Raw genomic sequence first — 22,516 nt, 5'->3', positions numbered from 1 at the left:
CCCCCATTCCATTCCAATTCTATTCCGAGGAATTAGAACTTGCCGCAATTCCATTCCTTTCAATTCCTCGGGATTAAAAAAAAAGCACATTCCCACTCCGGGAATGGCCGGACAGTTCGATTCCATTCCTGTAATTAATCAACGTAGGAAAGGCATCTTAGTAGCTTTATCGAGTTAACGATGAACGTGCCATAAAGCTGATGTCATGAGAGGCGTTAAGAAGTGCAAAAATACGCAAAACACTTCACCAAGGTCGAGTGATAGTAGTATGGTGACATACCTTGTGCAGTATACAACCGCCCCACAAATTCCCATAGGGGCAGTTCTCCCGCTACCTATAGTATTTGCATGGTCAGCATGTTTTAACGGGTTGTGACGTTTTAATATTGTTTAAGCTTAAATCTGTTAATGCTAAAATTACGACATAGCGTATTTTTGCTTAGGTGTTCTCGTGATTTTTAAATGCTACAATAAAGGTCGCAAGCAGTCAGTGCAAGGTGCAAAGAGAAGCTTTATTTTGGTTTTATTCATCGAAATTTTGCAACAGAATGGCATGACCTAAATGGGCGCTTCACCGTTTAGTTTTGAAAATCCCAACTGTAAATGACGGCTGCTTCAATGATTAGTTAAAAAAAATGTGAGATAAAACAATTGCCTTTTTATCTAACTATGTGCCGCGCTTCACAAACATGAGCTGCTCGAAAGGGGTGCTTGACAGCCGATTTCGCTAGGCTGTCATTATCAGGGATGCCGTAGAAAACGTGTTCCACGTCAGCTGAAGTCGCGTTCATACTGAAAGCTGCCCTTGCGAGGCAGGAAAGCAAGGGAAAGCGGCTAGCGTTCGCTTTCCAATAGGTCAGGGGCTTAATAGAGTCTGCGCAAGTTTTCTCTGTAAGGTAAAGAGAAATTTCTCCTGCAATGGATCCAGGCAGATATTGTTTTGATGGGCATTTTCCTTTTGCCTGATGTTTTTAAACATCAGTCTGCTTGTCCCTGCTTCAGGGTCTGCATTTGCGACGGTGCTGGCGCCGTGCTGCCCTAACAAAAGAGGCCCCCTCCCCAGCACAGCAGAACGCATCTGCTTGACCGTTGTAGCTGAACAGCAAGAATACTTAAACTGTGGGTCTAGACGGGCATCCATAAAAAAAAAAAGAGTCAGTCCACGTGCTTGCGAAGCGCTTCTCCAGGCTACGCCGTAGGCCTATAGCTGCCTCTGCCAAGAAGTGTGCCTTTGCTTAAGATTTCCGCAAGGGCGACTTCGATATTTCGCAACGCGGGAAGCAAAATCCCGGCTGTCTCGTGCCTCTTCCGCAGCAACTCCGTGGCTTCCTTTACAGAGAAGCTCAATCAAGTCTGTCGGCAGCCTCAGTTCATATTTAGACAGTTTAGCCTTCTTGCACGCGTGCAGAGTTTCTGTCAGGCCGGGATGACCCGAAAAAGTGGTAACAAGCTTTCTCATCATTCGCAGCTGTGAGTTCCACCTCGTCGCGTAGTGAGATTCCAAATGAAGACCGGCCACATTCGACACTGCTTCCGTGTGGGCGGTGCTCTTGCGTATATAGATGCGACGATGGCACCGCATATTTGTACGACTTCCTCGTCATTTGAGTCCTAAAATTAAGCGATGACGACATTTAGTGAATATTGCCACTGCAAGCACAGGTAGCGCAAACGGCAAACATGCAATGCAATAGTTTCAAAAAGAGAATGATGACATATGTAATCGTATGGTATTGCACTCGACGACGCACTGAGGCTCTTCAAGACTACATTAGATAAAATAAAGTGGGGATAGGCACACTCGTTTTCTCCAGCCCTACGATATATTGAGTGCACAGTAATGCATAGGCTGCGCCTTCCTGTTCTTTAGGAATAGATGTCGTGCACGTAATGTCATGGCTACAGCACTACGGCTGGTATTATCTTAATGAAATTGGCTTCGTAAATGAAATAAACATACTAGCAGCAAACTGCCGCTTCGCTGCCAGGCAACTGTGTTTACTGGCAGAGTGATTTGTACTAGAAGGAGTGACGTAGGCATAATTTCATTTTTCCGGACGGGGCGGGAGGGGGGGGGTAATATAAAATGAAGGAGAGGGAGATCACGAAAAGAGAAAAATAGCAAGGAGCACAAAGTACACTAAGACAAAAATAGCTTGAGCAAGGAATCAATCAAATACAAATCTTTTAAAATGTAACTTCAGGGCACCGTGATCGTTATTTTCAAGATGTGCCAGTTTTGTTTTTGTTTGTCTTTAGAGGTATTTCAGAACCGCTGATTGACGTGGTGAGAGCAGACCTCGAAGTCTTGTCAGCCTGGTACATGGCCTACAGCAGAAAAATGATCCACAACCACTATTTGATGGGAAGCAGACTTCGTGACCTCGGCCGTGGCAGCAAATGCACCACGAATCACCAAGATGAAAAAGCGAAGCACACTAAAAAATTCTGCTAAACATGAGCTGGGGGTGGTTGCATAATAAAGCTTTAAATCATCGAAACTGTAATAAGCACAGTTGTGTGCTTATTACAACACGAAATGGCTTCATGTCAGTGCAAATCATGTTTATTATGGCGTTGTCAAGAGCAGCCTTTCGATGAACAGGCATAGAGCTGCACCCACCGGTGAACGCCGACGTTATCTTCAGCTGGCTTGCCGAGATGGATGCTTCGAAGCATTGTCTAGCATTCACAGCATGAGCGAGGTACTAAATGAACCGTTGGGCTTCTCTAGCCGCCAACAGGCGCCAGCTAAAGCGCCAGCGCGGCGGTGACGCCACCTAGACCTCCCCCCACCCTCGAACAGAGCAAACTTGTTCTTTATTCTATGGAGCAAACGTGGGTTTTCTTCGGCGCGAATCGTCGCGTCGGGGCTCGGGCAGACGCAGCCGTGGCCGCAGTTGCGTGGGCTCTCCTGCTTCGGTTGGCTTCGTGAACCAATGCTTTCAAAAGGTTATTCTCTCTCTCTCTCTGTATTGAAGGAGAGGGCGCACAGTTCATCGTGTACGATTGTGTGCTGCGCTGACCTGCAGACCTGCGTCGACAGAATTTCGGGCAAAGGCGACTGTCGCATTCATGTAAACGCGGCTCGTGTGTCTAGACAGGGGGAACAGTATTGTAAAAGGGTTGGTGGGAGGGCGGAGTACGAGGTGAGACGGCGCGCAAGTTGGTATGCGCATGCAGTAAACACGAGCGCTTTTTCGAATATGCGTCCGAGTCACCGACGGTGACAGAAGCAGCAAAAACAATGTGAAGGGTGGCGAGACAGCAGGCGGCCGGGGCGAAGGCGCCGACGAGGTCTAAAAGGACAGAATTGTAGTCGGCTCTGTTACGTCTCAACACCATAAATGCGTTAAACACCCGCCCATCCATCAGCGCCTATCCAGACGCAGCGCGGACGCAGACTCTAGACGGGTCCTCAAAAGGCCACCAACCCCACCATTACCTGACAGCCTGAACTTAGGATGGAAGGGGAGGCCCCATCCAACGGCTACCAAACAACGACGGCGACCCTGGATTTGTAGGTTGCCGATCCTGCCGCATATCCATACCATCGGGATTTGGAGGCGGAGTTACTGCGGAGTGTTGCGAGCATGGAACTTGGTATCGCAACGGAGTCAACGATTGTGATTTGCTGCTGGACAGTCTTGAGATTCCCAAGTCGACTCGATCATGGAAGACGACGGTATTAACAGCGGAGGTTTTTCGAGCAGTGGACTGAGGGTCCTGGTGTGAACTCGGACGTTTAATTTGCTCCTGCATGGAATGGCTTCCGTAACTGGAGCCGCGTAACTAAGCCATTAAACACTTTTTCCTTCATTCCTACAACCTGACGTAGCTGTCGATGGGCTTGCTGTATTCCTTGCCCTAACGCCACCCTAAGCCGCAACAACGCGTTGCTCATAAATGCCCCGTGCTTGTAATGAGCCAAGCCATTTTAAAAACACTGCTTTATTGTTAAATTCGACGCTCTGACTCCATCAGCATCGTCGTCGTCGTCGTCGTCGTTATCGTCGTCGTCGTCGTCGTCGTCGTCATCATCATCATCATCATCTTTTATGTTAGTTGCCGGACGACGGCCTCTCCCCGCAATCTCCAATTACCCCTGTCCTGCGCCAACCGATTCCAACTAGCACCCGCAAATTTCCTAATTTCGTCGCAGCACCTAGCCTTCTGTCGTCGCAGCACCTAGCCGTCCTCGATTGCGTTTTTCTTCTCGTGGTACCGATTCTGTCACCCTAATGGTCCAACGGTTATCTAATCTGCGCATTACATGACCTGCCCAGCGCCATTTTTGTGTCTTAATGTCAATTAGAATATCGTCTATACCCGTCTCCCGCTTACACGCTTCCATATATACACGCTTCCCTTCCCCTGGAATCTAGACCGTAACCCTTAATGACCATCGGTTATCTTCCCTCCTCATTACATGTCTTGCTTATTATTTCTTTTTCTTGACTTCAACTAAGATGTCATTAACTCGCGTTTGTTCCCTCACCCAATCTGCTCTTTTCTTATCCCTTAACGTTACACCCGTCATTCTTCTTTCCATAGCTCGTTGAGTCGTCCTTAATTTGAGTAGAACTCTTTTCGTAAGCCTCCAGGTTTCTGCCCCGTACGTGAGTACTGTTGAGACACAGCTGCTATACACTTTTCTCTTGAGGAATAATGGCAACCTGCTGTTCATGATCTGAGAATGCCTGCCAAACGCACCCCAGCTCATTCTTATTCTTCCGATTATTTCAGTCTCATGATCCGGATCCGCGGTCACTATCTGTCCTAAGTAGATGTATTCCCTTCCAGTGCCTCGCTACCTATCGTAAACTGCTATTCTCTTCCGAGACTGTTAAACATTAATTTAGTTTTCTGCAGATTAATTTTTAGACCCACCCTTCTGCTTTTCCTCTCCTCGTCAGTGAGCATGCATTGCAATTGGTCCCCTGAGTTATTAAGCAAGGCAATATCATCAGCGAATCGCAAGTTACTAAGGTATTCTCCATGAACTCTTATCCCCAATTCTTCTCACTCCAGGTCTCTGAATACCTCCTGTAAGCACGCTGTGAACAGCATTGGAGAGATCGTATCCCCCTGCCTGACACCTTTCTTTATTTCAATTCCTTAACGTCTTCCTTTTTGTGGTTTAGTAAAATGTTTGCATTCTTCCAGTTTTCTGGGACCCTTGCAGTCGGTAATTACTTCATATAGAAAGCCGCCAGTTTTTCTAGCATTATATCTCCTCCATCTTTGATTAAATCGACTGCTATTCCATCTTCTGATGCCGATTTTCCCCGTTTCATGTCTTGCAAGGCCCTTCTGACCTCATCTCTAGTTATAAGAGGAGTTTCTGTATCATGTTCATTATTGTTTTGAATGGAGTACTCCCGAGTCCTCTGGGTACTGTACAGGTCAGTATAGAATTATTCCACTGCTTTTATTATACCTTCGAGATTGCCGATGATATTGCCCTGCTTATCTTTCAGTACATACATCTTGGTTTGTCCTATGCCAAGTTTCTTTCTCACTGATTTCAGGCTGCGTCCATTTTTTACTTCTTCTTCAGTCTTTCTCACGTTATAATTTCGAATATCCCTTATTTTCGCCTTGTTCATCAGTTTCCGTGAATTCTATCCTATCTCTTGAGTGGGACACTTTCATGCTTTATCGTTTCTTTATTAGGTGCGTGTTACTTGGGAGAACGTGCCTACTGGTTGCCTTGGTGCCTTGCCTCCCACTTCACTTGCTGCCTCTGAAGCCAACCTAGTTACGGTTTCATTCATTAGCTCTATGTCATCATCATCTCTCTGTTTTAAGGCTGTATATTTGTTTGCAAGTACTAACCTGAATTGGTCTGCTTTTATCCTTACTGCGTCTAGGTTGACCTGTTTCTTCTTGACCAATTTAGCTCTTTCTCTCTTCAAATTGAGGTGAATCCTAGCCCTCACTAACCTATGAACACTGCACTTTACCCTACTTATCACTTCTATATCCTGCACTATGCTCGGGTCAGCAGAAAGTATGAAGTCAATTGCATTTCTTGATTCACCGTTAGGGCTTTTCCAGGTCCACTTTTTGCTGCTACGCTTCCTTAAAAAGGCTTTCATTATTCGATGCTTATTCCTTTCTGCGAATTCTACCAGCATGTCTCCTCTAGTAGTTCATACATACATCTCTCCATACATACATTTCTCCTCGAGTAATTTAGATCAACGGTTATAACTGTGCTTTTTGCCATAGGCAATCTTTAGAAAAATTGGTGCAGCTAAAAAAAAAACACCCTCTATAGTATCGTAGTTCACAAATATAGTAAGTCGAAAGTCTTACTCCTATTTGGTTTCTGAACTAAACAGTAGGTTAATGCAGAGACTGCGGCCGCTGAGGGCTAGAGCATAGGTTCCATACAATAATTACTATAGGGGATTCTAGCGCCTACGCGAGTTGCAAGCGGGGTGGTTGAGCCAGCATGGGTAATATGCACGAATCTGCCTAACTTCGTTCTTCAAACGGCTTCGTAACTTTGTAATCTCGTCATTTTCAAAGTATTCCGTAATCAATACTTCAATAAGCGTTCTTAAAATTGACAGATGCCTGGATTCGAACGCAGGACCTCTAGCACAAAGGTCCGACATTGAAACCATTACGCCACGGATGCTTGCGTCGACAAGCAGCACAGAACGCCGGTATGAATTTCTCGCGTGCAAGCCAGCACGTTGAGACGCTTGGCGCCTCTCGATTTGACCACCTCGAGAGGCTGAACCGCTGCAATTAGTAGCGATTGGGCATGTTCGCAGAGTCTTCTGCGCTCAGGAAAAGAATAGACAGCTCGGAAGTTTAGAACAATGAATGCAGATAAAGCGTAGCAAAGCCACAGGAGCGTCTGAATCCACAAGCACGAAGACACATGCATGTACCACCCAACATTCCCATTCTGGATGCATCGCCAGCGTTCTCTCTAGTAATTATTGTGGGAAGCTCTATGTGCCAGAGGAAATTTGAAAGTAATCGCAAACAGACTTACTATGGCGCTGAAATGTCTGTCAACCATGGAAGAAAAGTACATTTCGGCGTACCTCGACAGGAGACGCGCAGCGAATTTTGATGACAAACGAGACCTGGAATCGTCAGCACTGGCAGCGGAGAAACGCGGCACAGCGTTCGAAGAAAGGGGGGGGGGGGGGGTAGAAGCCAAAGAACGCTAGTCGCCTTAAAAGGGGAGAATGAATCAAAGAAATCAATTAGGTTTATTAAAGTGTCGACGGCGTACATTTGTTGCGGCGAGGATATTTAGAGAGCGTATTTTGTTTCGTTGCGTATTTCTGTAGAGCGCAGAGCCGGTGGCCGGCGTATCTTTGTCGGCAGTACAGATATACAGGGCGTTCCAACTGTCATGCACCAAGATTAAAAATATGCAAATCCCACGTAGCTGGACAGAACCAAAGTAATGTTGTTTGCCGTCGCTTGGAGATACTCAGATTATGTTTTTTGCATTCCCCCTAACTACATAATAATTCTTTATTAATTATTCAGTTTCTCAAATATTATGATTAGATGAAAAGTGTCAATGAGAAAATTGTAGAGCAACATGAAAAACTCCCGATACAGCTTTCTGTTGCTCAATACGTGCTTCATAAAATTGTTTTTCCCTAGGGTGAAAGAAGCCCGCGAATGCAGGCAAAATTTCCGCGCGCTGGCCGCTCCAGGCACTTAGCGCGCTTTCGCGGGCTTCTTTCACGCTCAGAAAAACAATTTTATGAAGCACGTTTTGAACAACAGAAAGCTGTATCGGGAGTTTTTCATGTTGCTCTACAATTTTCTCATTGACACTTTTCATCTAATCATCTAACCGAGCTGCACTAGCCCGTTCTAAACTTATGTACCAGCTCTTACACAACAAGCTTAATATTGATACCTCTAGATACTTCTCCAGACATGAAACACGGCCAACGCGGCATAAAAACACACAAAAACTCAATGAGCATTCTTTTCATACCCATTGCTTTAAGAATTCATTCTTTCCTTTTAGCGATAAGAGAGTGGAATAAACTGAGTGAATCCATTTGTAACAGCCCCTCATTAGATACATTTGCTAATTCAGTGGAAGAACATCTCCTTGCCTTAGAGCTCTGAATTACATACTCAGTTTCATTACCGATCTTCATAGCCTAACACTTTAATCTATGAGTGTTCTTTTTGTATGATGCATCATACGCATGACTGCATCCTGTTTGTCATTAGGTATTTTATATCACATGTCTTTTCAGGTGATTTGTTTTCTCTTTCTTGTTTGGTTTCTTGTTTTCTCAGATTCTTCTTTGTTATAGTATATTGTACCCAAATATTGCATTTGTGATGCACTACTTAATTCTTTTGTTTAGCGAAGCCAAAACCTTTGCAATAACACACTAATGATTATATAATGTATTTATATTCTCTGTTCGTAAATACTACCATATGTACTTGCCCTTCCTGTTATAATCCCAAGAGGGATTGACAGTATGTGAAATAAATAAATAAATAAATAAATAAATAAATAAATAAATAAATAAATAAATAAATAAATAAATAATATTTGAGAAATTGAATAATTAATTAAGACTAATTATGTAGTTAGGCGGAATGCAAAAAACATAATGTGCGTATCTCCAAGCGACGTCAAATAACATTACCTTTGTTCTGTCCAGCTACGTGGTATTCGCATATTTTTATACTCTGGCTGAAGTTAGCTGGGACACCCTGTATATGTACGTACACGCCGACTCGATATGTGTCCTGTGTTGAGCCATGTCGGGCGATGACGTCCTTTTCGTGAAACGGAAGTCCGCGGGAGAAGTAAAGAAACATCATTTCTGCGGTAAAAGCTCTTACGCTAGAATTGTTCGCAAGCGAAAATTCCAGCCAATCCTGTTGCTGGACGTATTATTAGCAAAGGTGGCCGGCCAGTGGCAACGAGCACTTACGAACGAAGAGTTGTGTGTATTCGGCGCAGAGCAACAATCAGCACAGCACGGCCGCAACATCGCGAGGTAGCGTGACTGCCGCGTACGGCAATGCACGATACTGTTCGGACGCTGTTTTTAGGTGATCATGAAAAACCAACAAGCTTGAGTTTCCGTTCGAGCGAAGTTCATCTAGATCTGCGGGCTCTTGCAGTTATGTTCCATCGGACCCCTTCCGAACAGTTTAGCGCATTCATTGCTGCTGCCGTGCGTCAGTCCCGCATGCTCGCGAATCACATCAAACAGAAAGTCCTTTTGAATGACTTCCGAGCCATGCGCACTGTTTGATAGTCTTGCACCTTTTGGTAGGTTGTGACACCAGAGTGCTGAAAATCATGCGATCACGATGGCAACGACAGCATGTGAGCATTAGAACTACCTCTTTATGCAGGTGTATAATGAGCGCTGTGAACGTCTCTTCTATGTTATGGCTTTTGTTTTGCGCGCAGTTATAAGATTATCATAAATGATCAACTAGCCAGAATTTCCGCCTTTCAGCAGCAAGGCATTTATTCATAATTTTTTAGCGAATAATCCGAGGTTGGATTCACAGCATGGTGTCTTTACTCAATTGTCAGCTATCATGAGTGGTTGCATACATTTACCTCTTATAGGATCTTGACGACCTCAGCTCGCCATGAGTGATCGTCTCTTTTTGGCTTATGAAAAACCCTCCTTACAACGTGGATGGTTCAGTAGACATTCTATCATCATCGCTTCTATTAGATTTGTCGCCATGTATGCACTCGCATCACTGTGTCCTAACCATGCCATTAAGACACGTCACGTCAAAAAAATCTGCGCTTATGGTAGCTTTTTCGAAAACTTTCTTTTTCCCACTTAAAGAGAGCATTAACTGACACTGTGGAATCATGCACGTCGGTAGAAGACGATCAGGTGCGCAAATTATTTTTTCAGCATTTGCTGTCGACTGCTGAGAGACGTAGCATGTTAATGAGTGAACTGACACTCGTATGCACACGATTGATGAAAGGCGAACCTTAAAGTTCGGCAGCCGCGTGCAGCGACAGTTACAGATCTCACCGCAGTGTCGCCTTTTTAATTGTGCTCCACCTATGTGATCGGAGCAGTTGCAGTTGTGCCACTTCTTCCCGACACGGCGCAAAACACGACGGGCACATGATCTGAGAGTATGTCTTTGCCGCTCAAAAATTGACGCCGTGTCATGCAGGCGGTCCTGGAGGGTGCGAGAGCTTGGTGCGTGCCCTGGGTCCCGATGCACGGTCGTTGCGGCCATACCTGCAGAGGCATCTGTCCGTGCCCGGGGTGGCCATGCGCGCGGACCTGTTCGAGTGCCTGCTCGACGAGCTGCCCCGGTGGCCGGCCGCGCAGTTGGGCGCAGACCTGGGACGCATCGCGCAGCTCGCCGAGAGGGCCACGCCCGCGGACGGGCCGGCCCAGGCCCAGATGCTGCGGCTGCTGTGGTCGGCACCGGCGCAGAGGCTTCCCGGGGACGTGGCCCGGCGCGCCAGGGCCGCGGGACGCGCGCTGCTGGGCCGCGCCACCTTGCCGGAGCCTGTGGTGCGCCGCTACGAGGCCCTGTTCGAGGACGGCCGCCGGTCGGCCGAAGCCCGCGACGTGGCGCGCTTGCTGGCTGAGCACGCGTTCGACTGTCGCCACGCGCCGCCCGGGGAACCGGAACTGGACCGGCTGCCGGCCACGTCGGCCCGCCATGCGCTCGCCATCCTGAGTCACTTCGCGCGGTCGCGCTCGTGCGCCGGCTCGACGCTGATGCCATTGCCCGACGAGGCGTCGGCCGGCCAGCTTGTGTGGCAGGCGGCGACCCTCTTCGACCACGGCTACCCAAAGTCGCTGGGCTTGCAGGAGTCTGAAGCAGCCGACTACTCGCGGGCGCGCACGCTCGAGAAGGAGCGCGCATACAACGACATGCTACGCTTCGTGCGCGAATCGATGAGAAACGCCAGCCTCTCCTCGCTGTCCCTCGAGTTGCTGCTAAAGATCGGCATAGACGTGGCTAGCAACTGCCAACCGCCGGGCAGCACCGTGTCACTTATCCGCGGCATCGTCACCGAGCTCCAGCGCCGCGGAGGAATCAGCCCGGAAAACAATCGAGTGTTTAGCCACCTACTCACCTCATTTCAGCGCCAGAAGAACTGCACCAAGGTCAGCATTCGGGACCTAATCAACGCACACGACTACCTCGTTCCTCAGCTACTGGAAGATTTTCAAAAGAGCGTCCTTTTTGAGTCTCCAAGTGTCCGCGCCTACCTCGTGACGGAGCTGAGCATTTACGCGAAAATGGCACATCAAATCCCTGCCGAACGTCGGGTTGCTCTTCTCGGTGTCGCCACGGCTCTGCTTACAATTAGTTGGCCACCTGGCAAAGTTCTTGACCTCCTTATCGACAGTGCGTCGCTCCTCCAGTTCGGTAGCATAAGTAGGCAGATGGCCCGCAAAATGATACCAGCGTTGCTTCGCATTCACACTAGGCCGTACTATGAATGGCTTTCGCCGAAGCGAAAGTCCTACCTATATTTGACGCTCTTGCGACTGATTGAGCAGCTCGATAAGATGGATGACAGTATACTTGTGGCCATTGAAACCGTCGTTGCCAGTCCATGCGAAAAGCTTAACCTTGTCAGTGTTTTGTTCCGCATGCTTGAGACTCCAACTGTTAGTAGTAAAGCATTCTCTTACATCGAATGTCTCATACTCTACTTGCTAAAAGTTCCCCGATGGTTCAAGATCGACTGGAGCGTTATAATCATACCACCAGCACCAAATGGCCCTTGTCATCCGCGAACATGGCACAGCACAACCGGTACGACGGAATTTTTGGTAGAAACTACACCAAAAATAACTTTTACAGAAACACCATCGAGTGGCATAGAAGAAGCATCCACGCCAGGAAAAGAGCTGACCACCAGGAAGACAACAGCGTACGGCACAACCACCCCGAAAGAGTCGGCAACTACAGAAATAGAAACGACTACGGAGACATCGCCAGAAGTGTCAACAAGACCTTCGTTTGCCGAAACAACGTCAAAAGAAACTACAGTGACGCCTTGGTCCGGGATATCAACCTATGAAACGACAGGTACCAGCACTATGGAGACAGAACTTACTACCACCATTGCCACAAGCACGCCAACCGGATATATGGAAATTACAGGTTCCACCACGGTAACACCAACATCTATGGAAACGTCGACTACAGCCTCGAACACAGTTCCCACCACAGAAATGACCGCAACAACCACGCCGAGCACATCAGAAACTCTTACAGGAACTCCATTTTCGGAGACCACATCCACCATTACGGGTTCAGAAACAACGGCTACTAGCACTACAGAGCAAACAATGTCGCAAACGCCGTCGACAGAAACAACAAGATTATCGACAAATGAAACTCCAGAATTCTCTACTTCAATCGAAACAACCACTGCGACAGAATTCTCAACGCTTACAACAACGTCAACAGAACGTACGGCCATGACAACCGAGCTGTCTAGCGAAACTCCGACTATGACACCTGCGATCGAGACTACAACATCTGGGTCGACAACTTATACATCGACACCTGCAGCAACCGAGTCGACAGAGACAACTTCTATGGCTTTTACTACGACGGAAACACCCTCAGCAAGCCAGTCCACACTGACAACATTCACAGTATCCACAGCGACGACTGCAACAGAATCCGCGACCACTACATTTGAGACTCCGACGTCTACACCTTCGCTTGAAACAACCACATCTACTGAAACCACCCTTGTTACTACTGGTACTCCTGCGGGGACTCCATCAACTTGGGCAACATCAACTGCAATCACAACTGAAAGTGTAACAGGAACTCCTTCAGTGGGGACAACACCTGAAGAATCGAGTACAACCTCAACGACCACTGAAACACCCACAGGCTCTTATTCTACAGGATCTACCACTGTATGGACATCAAACGAAACTCCCTCCGAAAGTTACTCAACAAGAACTACGAGTTCAAATGAGACTCCATCGGAAACTTTCTCGACTGCAACGACGACTTCTACGTCGACTGAGACCTCTTCGCAATCGTACTCGACTGAAACGACTTCCACGTCGACGGAGATTCCTTCAGAAAGTTATTCAACAGTAACGACGACGTCGACAACGGAAACGCCCTCAGAAAGTTATTCGACGATGACGACGACTTCGACCTCGACGGAGACTCCCTCCGAAAGCTACTCGACAGCAACAACGACGTCGACATCTACCACCACGCCCTCAGAGATTTATTCGACAGTAACAACGACATCAGCAACAGAGACGCCATCTGAAAAATTTTCAACAACGACGAAGACTTTGACATCGACGGAAACTCCCTCCGAAAGTTACTCGACTGTGACAACGACATCGACATCAACCGAGACTCCCTCCGAGAATTACTCAACTGTGACAACGACATCGACATCAACCGAGACTCCCTCCGAGAGTTACTCAACTGTGACAACGACATCGACATCAACCGAGACTCCCTCGGAGAGTTACTCAACTGTGACAACGACATCGACATCAACCGAGACTCCCTCCGAGAGTTACTCAACTGTGACAACGACATCGACGTCAACTGAGACTCCCTCCGAGAGTTATTCAAAAGAAACTACGACTTCAACGGGGTCTACTACAGCGCTCATTGAGTCGACGAGTGTTACGGTGTCCACATATGGCACCACAACCGAAACACCTGCAGGCACACCTTCAACTGAGACAACGACTACGAGTACAATTGTCAAGACATCAACCGAAACACCTACAGAAACTCCTTCGGTAGAGACCACAACGGTGGCGGAATCTACTACGACTTTAACATCGACCCAGACACCAACGGGAGGTTATTCATTAGAGACTACCAGTACTACGGGTCAAGAGACAATCACGCCAGCAACAGAGACTTCAACCAGCGTGACGCACCCGCAACAGACTACAGTGCCACCGCGGCCAGACAATAGGGAGAACGACACAACCACGCCGACTGGTTTCCGCAGCACCATCGTAACTACGGACAACATTCTATCAATGGGTACCACGATCGTGACTCTACCTACTCCGACACCAGCTTATAACCAGTTCACGGTCCCGCCGTTTCCCGAAAGTGCTACGGTAAAGTTCAACATAGAGAAAATATCGCATCATATAACCCACACAAATGAGTCTACTGGTAACATTCTAAAACTCATAGAGACTATATCAAATTGGTCGCACCCAAAAGATATCCCCAATATCATCGAAGGAGCACACAACATTACCGTTGGTCACCCTGAAATTGAGCGAGCAGTGGATGAGAGGCTTATTCAAATAATTGTGGAAGCTTTGACTGCTGAGCAACTTCGAGGAATAACTACCGACAGAACCGAACGCTTGGTATTGGAACTCTACAGGATACTTAAAACCGGGGTAAGAATTGACTTGACCATCCTAAGAAGTATCCTCACGCTGAAGATGACGGCTACACTTCGAGAAAATATCATTTCAAGCCTGGTCAACAGAACATACCATGGGCCTACGGAAGAAGTTCACAAAGTGTTAGAGATTCTACTGCCGTACCTAGCAGTGCATCATGTTTCCACGCTCACAACGAAGGAGTTCATCCATTTGTTGGTTCAGTACGTACAGACAACCAATAGGAGTAGCATTGATGGCGATCTGAGGCATTTCTTGATCGAAATATTGGAAGAAATCACAAGAAATCCCAAAGTGCCGGAAAAGCAAAAACAACGTCTGATTGCTATATTGGAAATGCTCTTGAAAGAATTACCTGCACCCCGCACAAATTTCAGTGCAATTCATAGGTACCTGCAAAATCCAAAGGCTCCCCTACCATACACACTTTTACTCTCGATACAACCGAATCCTCGTGGTACTGCACCCGGTTCTCCAGCCACAATACAAGCGTTAGCGTCGGTCGTCAGAGAATCCGCCGGAAACCCGGTAGTAGTCGGAAACGTAGTTTCCTTGCTTCTCAGGTTAATAAGCACAAACAACGTTCCGAGATTACAGATAGGGCCACTGCTTACCAGCCTCAACAAAATTGTTCATCGAAGAGACCTCATCGCGCCCCACTTGCGAATGATCGCTCTAACAGACTCTCTCATTCTATATGGCAACGACGGCTTCCAATATTTGTCACCTACTGCGCGCTCTACTGTCCTGACGACCCTGGTTTCTTTGTTGAGCGGACGTGTAGACGATTATCTGGTTACACGTCTGCTCAGTTTCAAGCCGCCCAACCATAAACCAGGACGGACGTTCGAAACCTTGCGCAAGGATGTGGATAGCGTGAAACCCAATAGTCCTGTTGAAGGCTTAACGGCAGTAAAGCAGATTCTGCTAGTTTTAGGGTCCATTACTGCCAGCAAACCTTCTTCGCCTGCGAACTTGCATGATATAGCTGTAAAGTTGAACTCCCATCCTCCCGAAGAGCCAAAATATCCACGCTCTATACAATACATAATTGCCAGCCTACTTAAGAAGACTCCTGTGCAGCTGTCAGCAATTCCAAAAAGCGCCATGACACCTCTGTCGTACGTTCACTGGCCGACGTATGAGTTACCACCTGACTTGGTTGACAACATTGCAAAAGAAGTCGAAGATCGTGATTACAAAATCACCCATCTTACGAAAGAGCTGTCGCTTGACCTTGTGTCGCCTGCTCTCGATCCTACCGTTCGAGGTAACTTACTGGTAGTAGCCATGCGTCTGCTCACGACTGACCAGATGACTGTCACTCTCGCTCAGCAATTACTTCGCGCCATTCACGCCGCAGTTACGCTGGTTCCCTCGTTGTGGCCAAGAAACAGCCTACTGCTCCTTCAGGACATTCCAACAGCGATAACAAGGCCAATCATCCGATCTCTCCCACCTATACAGACAGCGATACTTCCTTCACTATTGCACCACATGATAAACAGGGCTCAGTATATTCCAAAACCCATCCTCGATACACTAATTAAGTTCGCGCCAAGCCAGGACTATGCAGTGGAAATAGTTACGGATATTATCTCAGCGCTACTGAAACACAGCGACGTCAACGAGCAAGCTAACCTTAGCATGAAACTTGTCAAAGTGTTAGATGAGAGAGCTGGGACGAGTGCGTTGCCCATTAAAGAAGTAGCCGACTTGCTGACACACTTTAGAAATCGCCTCTCACGATTGGTCAAGGGCACTTCCGAGTTGAAGCCAGTCATCAAGTACATAAACGAGGTGCTACGCAGACTCCAGAGCGAGCCTCTAAGCGCGTTGCGAAACCTCAAAAAGTACCTCAGGACACTGCCAGGTCCTGCGCCAGTCGAACTTGTGCGCAGCATATTTGAAGACTTCCCCAGCTGGACGCCGAACGACCTTCAGACGGTAGTTGGCCTGGTGCGGGATGCGCTCATTGCGGCCCGGAGTCGTGAACCTGAAGTGGTGGGCAGCGTCGCTGCAGTGGCCATGCGTCTGCTCCGCCTCTACAACTATACGGACGGCACCGAGAAGCGCCTCGTCGACGTCATCGATCGGGTGCCCGTGCGCGCCGACATTATCCCACAGCCACTCAAGCTCGTCCTAGTCAACGACATCCTCTTTGTTCTCGCCACAAAGGTGACGCAAAAGTCCGAGAGCAACGTGAACGTGCAGACATTGCTGCGGCTGCTGGACACGGTGCTGCGCGGCGGAGCCTTGCCTACGGGCACGGCGAGCGTCGAGGGCCACTTCATCAAGGCTGTGGCCGCCTTCGTGGACAACAAGTTCGCGCTGCGCAAGGTGACGCGCGAGTTGCGTGTGCGCATTGCCGACCTGCTGCGCCGGCTCGATCTTCAGCAGTACATCCCGCTCGAGATCGTTGTCAAGATCGACAAGCAACTTCGCAAGGAGATGTGGACGGTGATCCGCAAGGTGCACACGACAACCGAGGAGCGCTCGATCACGCAGTTCCTGCAGTACCTCAGGACAGCAAACCGGGACGAGATCGTGCGCATGGACGAGGGCAGCATGCGAAACTTGCCCAAAGTGATGCTGCCGCTGCCGCCGCGCGCGCTTCGCAACGTCATCGCCGGCGTAGAAGATGTGTTGAAATTCAACCACGAGATCATCCACCGCGACCTGGCCCGCCAGCTCCTCACGATTGTACAGACGGCCATCCGTAGCCCTATGTTCCCGGCAACGTTGCTTCCCCGCAGCAAGATCGTTATGGACGCGCTCAAGCGAGACATCCGGCACGAGAGCGCCAGGGGCGGTCTCTATCCACCCGCCATGTAAAGACTGCGCGTGGCTCATTGGTGCTTGCCACACAATAAAGAAAAAAGAGTGTGCCACATCCGTGTGCTTCGAGAGTCTGCGATGCGCGTGCCTGTTCGCCAGCAGACAAGGAAGGATTTGGTGCAGCCATGGTAATGGACAAACTGTCAAACCGCGCTTCGGTTTCTGGAAGACGGGCAAACGAAAACGCGCTTCGGCCCATCAACCGCTTGTGTTCTTGTCGCGTGACACAAAGAAAAAAAAAGAAATGAAAGCTCCCTAATCACCGATAAGAAACGATGAAAAATATTCTTGAATCAAGGCAGAACTTTGGTCCTTTTCTTTCCTGGCTTTGCAGCCCAAATTTAAATGAGCTATGAAGTGTGCACTATAGCATTCAGTATCATTGTAGTGGATGATCATACGCTATGGGTATTTCATCGTGAATCTGTTTTTACGCGCCCATTACTCGGCTGTTGCACATGACGCACTACAGAAGCTGGCCACTAGTGCCTGGTCATTCTTGTGCAAACTAAATACGGACAGGCTTCTTTATATTTGCACTTAGCACTTACTAAAAACACGCCCGAATTTCATTTTTCAAGGGAGCGCCTGTTGCGTGTCTAGAGACCGTTGATACTCGCACGGCGCGGATCGAAGCAGCGCGAATCAACAGTCAACTTGCAGTTTTAAAAAGAAAACGGTAACGGCATATTCAAGATTGTACAAAAAGAGAAGAATAAAGTAAATGAAAGCAGGCCTAGGTCAGACTACGATAAAGCAAAATATCGCGACAGTGGTGACTGAAAATAAAATAAAATAAAGGAACATTTATAACTCACAGTTATCTTTTATGTTTGCGAGCAAGCTCACCCATCGTTGTCACACTTTACGGCGCACCACATCGTCAGCCGAGAAGAACATTTATGAGACGTCCTTCTCGAGCAAACCACTAGCATACATCAAAATCAAGTGAGGGGGAGAAAAGGGGGTTCCTCCTCTCGGCTCATTATCAGGTTCATGAGGCTGGATATATATCACTTGTAAGTCGAAACGGCCCCAGCAGCCCAAGAGCTGGTGGAAGCCCGAAAATCTACCATACGTAACACCCAACGCATCTTTATGACAACTGCTTTTGTCCAGGATGTCGAACCGAATCGAGCCCGAACCGAAAACCGTACCCGAGCCGGAATTTTAGCCGGAACTAAACCTGTACCCGCACCGATGTTCTTATAACATGCCTGAACCCGAACCGAACTTGAACCAAAAAAAAATAACAGCGGTTACCGGTTCGGCACGAAGCGGTTCAAGCCCATATATGGTTTCTCAATAAATAAGCGATTCTTCGAAATACTGATTTCTTCAGTCGGCACACACCACGAGCAGATTGTTGCGACTCCTGAGTTGCGTTACTCTGCGCGAGAACGGAAATAGTCCTAAACAGAGTGACTTGTACTTCTGAGGTCGGCCGTGCCAATTCTGTTTCACGGCCGAAACTTTGCTTCAGGGGCTCCGCCGAAGTACCGTTTCTGTTGAATCTCCCAATTCGGCCGCTGTATGTCAGCTTGCTACTATCACTAGATAAACAGCAAAACGCGCACGCTATAGTACACGCGGAGAGCAATAATGATGGTGTTATCGAGGAGGGAAAAATAGGAAAACACACCGGTTCATCATCACCACAGCTTCTTGTGGCAGTAACACTGCGGTCGCTAATATGAATGCAGCCACCATCTTAGTGTACGGCAACAACGGCGCTACACGGCACGGTAAATGCGCTTTTTGTTGCGTGCCATGGTTCAACGTGCGTGTTGCGCTTCCAAGCGGATTACGACGCTCTTCGATTTTTTGAACATTTCTGAGGAGCACCATGTGCGGGACATTTTTTGTCCGTGCTTGGTCAGCGCAAGACCCTGTGCCATGTGCAGTTGCGTAAGAAAGAACTTCGCGGAAACATCAACGTTCTCACTTGCTTGTATTTCAAGCAAGAAGCAGAAAACTGAGCGAGGTGTCAATTGCAAACTTCTTTCTTTGCTGCAGACTAGAAGTTTGGAGCTGTAATATATGTAATACAATGTAAATGTTGTGCTCTCTCCGACAAAGAAAAACGTACAATAAGTGTGCAAACAAACAAACAAACAAACAAACAAACAAACAAAATAGGATCCACCACGGAACCACGCGGCCGCTGTTCTCGTTGTTGGCCTCTCACCACCCGGATCTACTCTGCACCCTCAAGGCCAATTCTTATAGTTTCGTACGAATACTATGAGGGACAGCAACAGTTCTTGCAGACTAAAGAGAGAACGACTGATGTAAGTGGAGACATGCACACAAAAAGTCGTCGAGCAAGCATGTCTTGTCTTAGGCAGCCTATGCATTGGCTGTTTCGATATAGACAGAGCCACTCTATATTTGGCCCATCTCAACACGCTTAAAGTCTTTCAAAATGATTCGCGGTGCTACAGTATTGCCTTCAGCTCTTTCAACGAGCACTACATTCTACTGAATGCATCTGGGACGTGCCCTTCTTCCTTTTCATTACTTTTATTGACACCGTGCACCAAATGTGATCGTATTGTATCACATCCATACAACTCTTCATTTCCACTTTTTTAGAAATTGTGAGCATTCGACACTTGATTCGATACTCGACGGTCGTTTCTATCGAATATTTGCATTCAATTCGATTAGAAATTTTAACTATTCGAACACCCCCGTAAATTTCTACTGCAGCCATGGGCCAGGGAGCCCATTCGTTCCACTTCCTGACATAACCTATACGCATGCGCCGTGCGTACTAATCTATAGCACTCTGTAGAATGTTGCCATCGTTGGACAAGATAAAGTGTACCGTGCCGAACTGGTTCGCGAACCCTCGTAAAATTTCTTTTTCCGAATCGGAACTGAACCGGAACGAAATCGGAGAGCGTTGAACCCGAACCCGCACCAAATCAGTATTTTTTTTTCGGTTCGACAACCCGCTTTTGTAACCATGCACAATGAGTTTCCGGACACGCGCAGCCACATCGCATGTGATGGCTCCGCATAGGTAAATATAAAAATCATGGGGTTTTACATGCCAAAACCACGATCTGATTATGAGGCCCGCCGTAGTCGGAGACTCGGGAAATTTGGACCACCTGGGGTTGTTTAACGTGCACCTAAATCTAAGTAAACGGTTGTCTTCGCATTTCGCCCCCATCGAAATACAGCCGCCGTGGCCGGAATTTAATCCCGCGACCTCGTGTTTACCAGCCCAGCACCACATCCACTAAGAAACCACGGCGGGTACGCATAGGCAGACATGAGAAACCGCTCCCCGTGTGATGGTAACAACTAGAACGCCGATGTGTTGATCGTAGACTTCGGGAATGAATATTTCAAAATTGGTGTGATCCTGAGAATTCGTTCCAAGTGAATACGCTTTGTGAACTCACCGGCTGTATACTATTCCGATAAACCGCAATGTGTACCGCAAAAGTAATTAGTTAAAAACATAACTACCATATTTATCGAATCTAGGCCAGCCTCGAGTCTAAGCAGTTTCGCCTAATTCGGAAGGTCAGAAAATAAGACAGAATACTTTTCTTGAGCGCATGCCGACCAAGATAAGAGTAAACGACGAAAGCAGCAACAACAACAACAACATAGAAATGACCTTTATTACCGCAGTCCAGCGCCAGTCACGTAGTTACCCCAGCTCACTACACCGCTGTTCCGGCATCACCTCATCGGTGCCAGCGTCTTGCCGAAAGCGCAATTGAAAGAAACAATGCCTGTGCCCGCACTGCGCGCATTCAATGCGGTCAAAATAGTGCACCGTTACAGTGAGATACATATAGTGACGGTGAGGCTGCGGCAGCGTATAGTAATGGCTACAATGCTGTCTTTTAGCGCTGGCATTAACGGCATGCCATTTTTTCCAGTTCCGACAGCTCGTAACGGAATCCTCAAATCAAGTTTCTTCGCCAATGTTAAAGAAAGTAAGAATAAATAGCAGACTATCGGTCGAGATTCGAATAACTAATGAATTAATTCTGAGATTTTACTTGCCAAAACCACGATTCACTTATGAGGCACGCCGTAGTAAGGGACTTCGGAATAATTTTTACCCTCTGGGGTTCTTAAATGTGCCCCCAATGCACGGTACACGGGCGTTTTTGCGTTTCACCCCCATCGGAATGCGGCAGCCGCGGCCGGGATTCGACCCCGCGCTCTCGGGCCTCGTAGTAATACATCTTAGCCACCACACCACCACGGCGGATGAGACCGTGATGTAATGCAGCAGTGAAATTATATATATATATATATATATATATATATATATATATATATATATATATATATATATATATATATATATATATATATATATATATACAAAGTTTTGTTTTTTATCCCGGCCGCGGCGGCCGCATTCCGATGTGGGCGAAAAGCAAGAACGCGTTAAAGAACCACACGTCGTAAAAATTCTTGCGGAGCCCCCACTACGGCGTGCCTCCTAACCAGATCGTTGTTTTGGCACGTAAAGCTCTAGAATAAGAAGATGATGGTAATTTTTTTTTTAGCTGAACCCAACTTTTTTTTTAATTGTCTGTGGCAGATATAGCGCAATTCTAACTTTTGAACTAAGTTACTCGATGAGGTCAACATTACTTTTGCGAAAAAAAAATCAAAATGCATAATCGACGAGTTAATTCATAAAATAAAAATTCCTCAAATAACTTCCTAATTATTTATTTTACGGCACATATTGCAATTTACGAATGGTAGCCTGTGAGTCCGCAAAGCAAGGAGCGAATTCTCAAGGTGATACCAATTTCGAGATATTCATTTTCAAAGTGTGCAACGAAATACATTGACGTTGCAGTTACTTTTGTGCTTCAATGAATAAAACGTTTTTTTTTTGGAAAAAAAAAATGTAAGTGAAAAATTTTTGCCACAAGTTTGATGGCGCATATCTCGAAACCGATGCCATCTTCAGAATTCGTTCCAAGTCTATATGACTTGCAAATTCACTAATTACAATTCGTAAATTGCAATATGTGCTGTAAATGAATTAGTAACAAAAATATAGGTGAAAATTTGTTACTTGGTCAGTTATGTCCACTAATCGAGTAATTTAGTTCTATCGTTAGAATTCTGCTATCTGTAGTAATTGAGGACATAGCACTGTACTCCTGTTATCTCGCCCATATGCTTATTAAAAATTTGGTGCACCTAAATTAAACAACTCATGTATATACACGTATATTGGAGGCGAGGACATACATGGCGCCACCGGC

General features: G+C 47.1%; 1 protein-coding gene across 1 annotated transcript in view; it reads left to right on the top strand.

The window, feature by feature from the left end:
• The window catches only part of LOC135901007 (uncharacterized), a 72,161-nt gene extending 54,170 nt beyond the window's left edge, over nt 1-17,991 (top strand). Inside the window, exon 3 of the mRNA XM_065430640.1 lies at nt 10,186-17,991. Coding sequence (XP_065286712.1) covers nt 10,186-17,249 — 7,064 coding nt within the window. The 3' untranslated portion in view covers nt 17,250-17,991. The remainder of the gene's footprint in view (nt 1-10,185) is intronic.
• Nucleotides 17,992-22,516: the final 4,525 nt, after the last annotated feature.

Source organism: Dermacentor albipictus, chromosome 1 (genome assembly GCF_038994185.2).
Source record: "Dermacentor albipictus isolate Rhodes 1998 colony chromosome 1, USDA_Dalb.pri_finalv2, whole genome shotgun sequence".
NCBI classification, from domain to species: domain Eukaryota; kingdom Metazoa; phylum Arthropoda; class Arachnida; order Ixodida; family Ixodidae; genus Dermacentor; species Dermacentor albipictus.
This window is presented reverse-complemented; position numbering and strand designations above follow the sequence as displayed.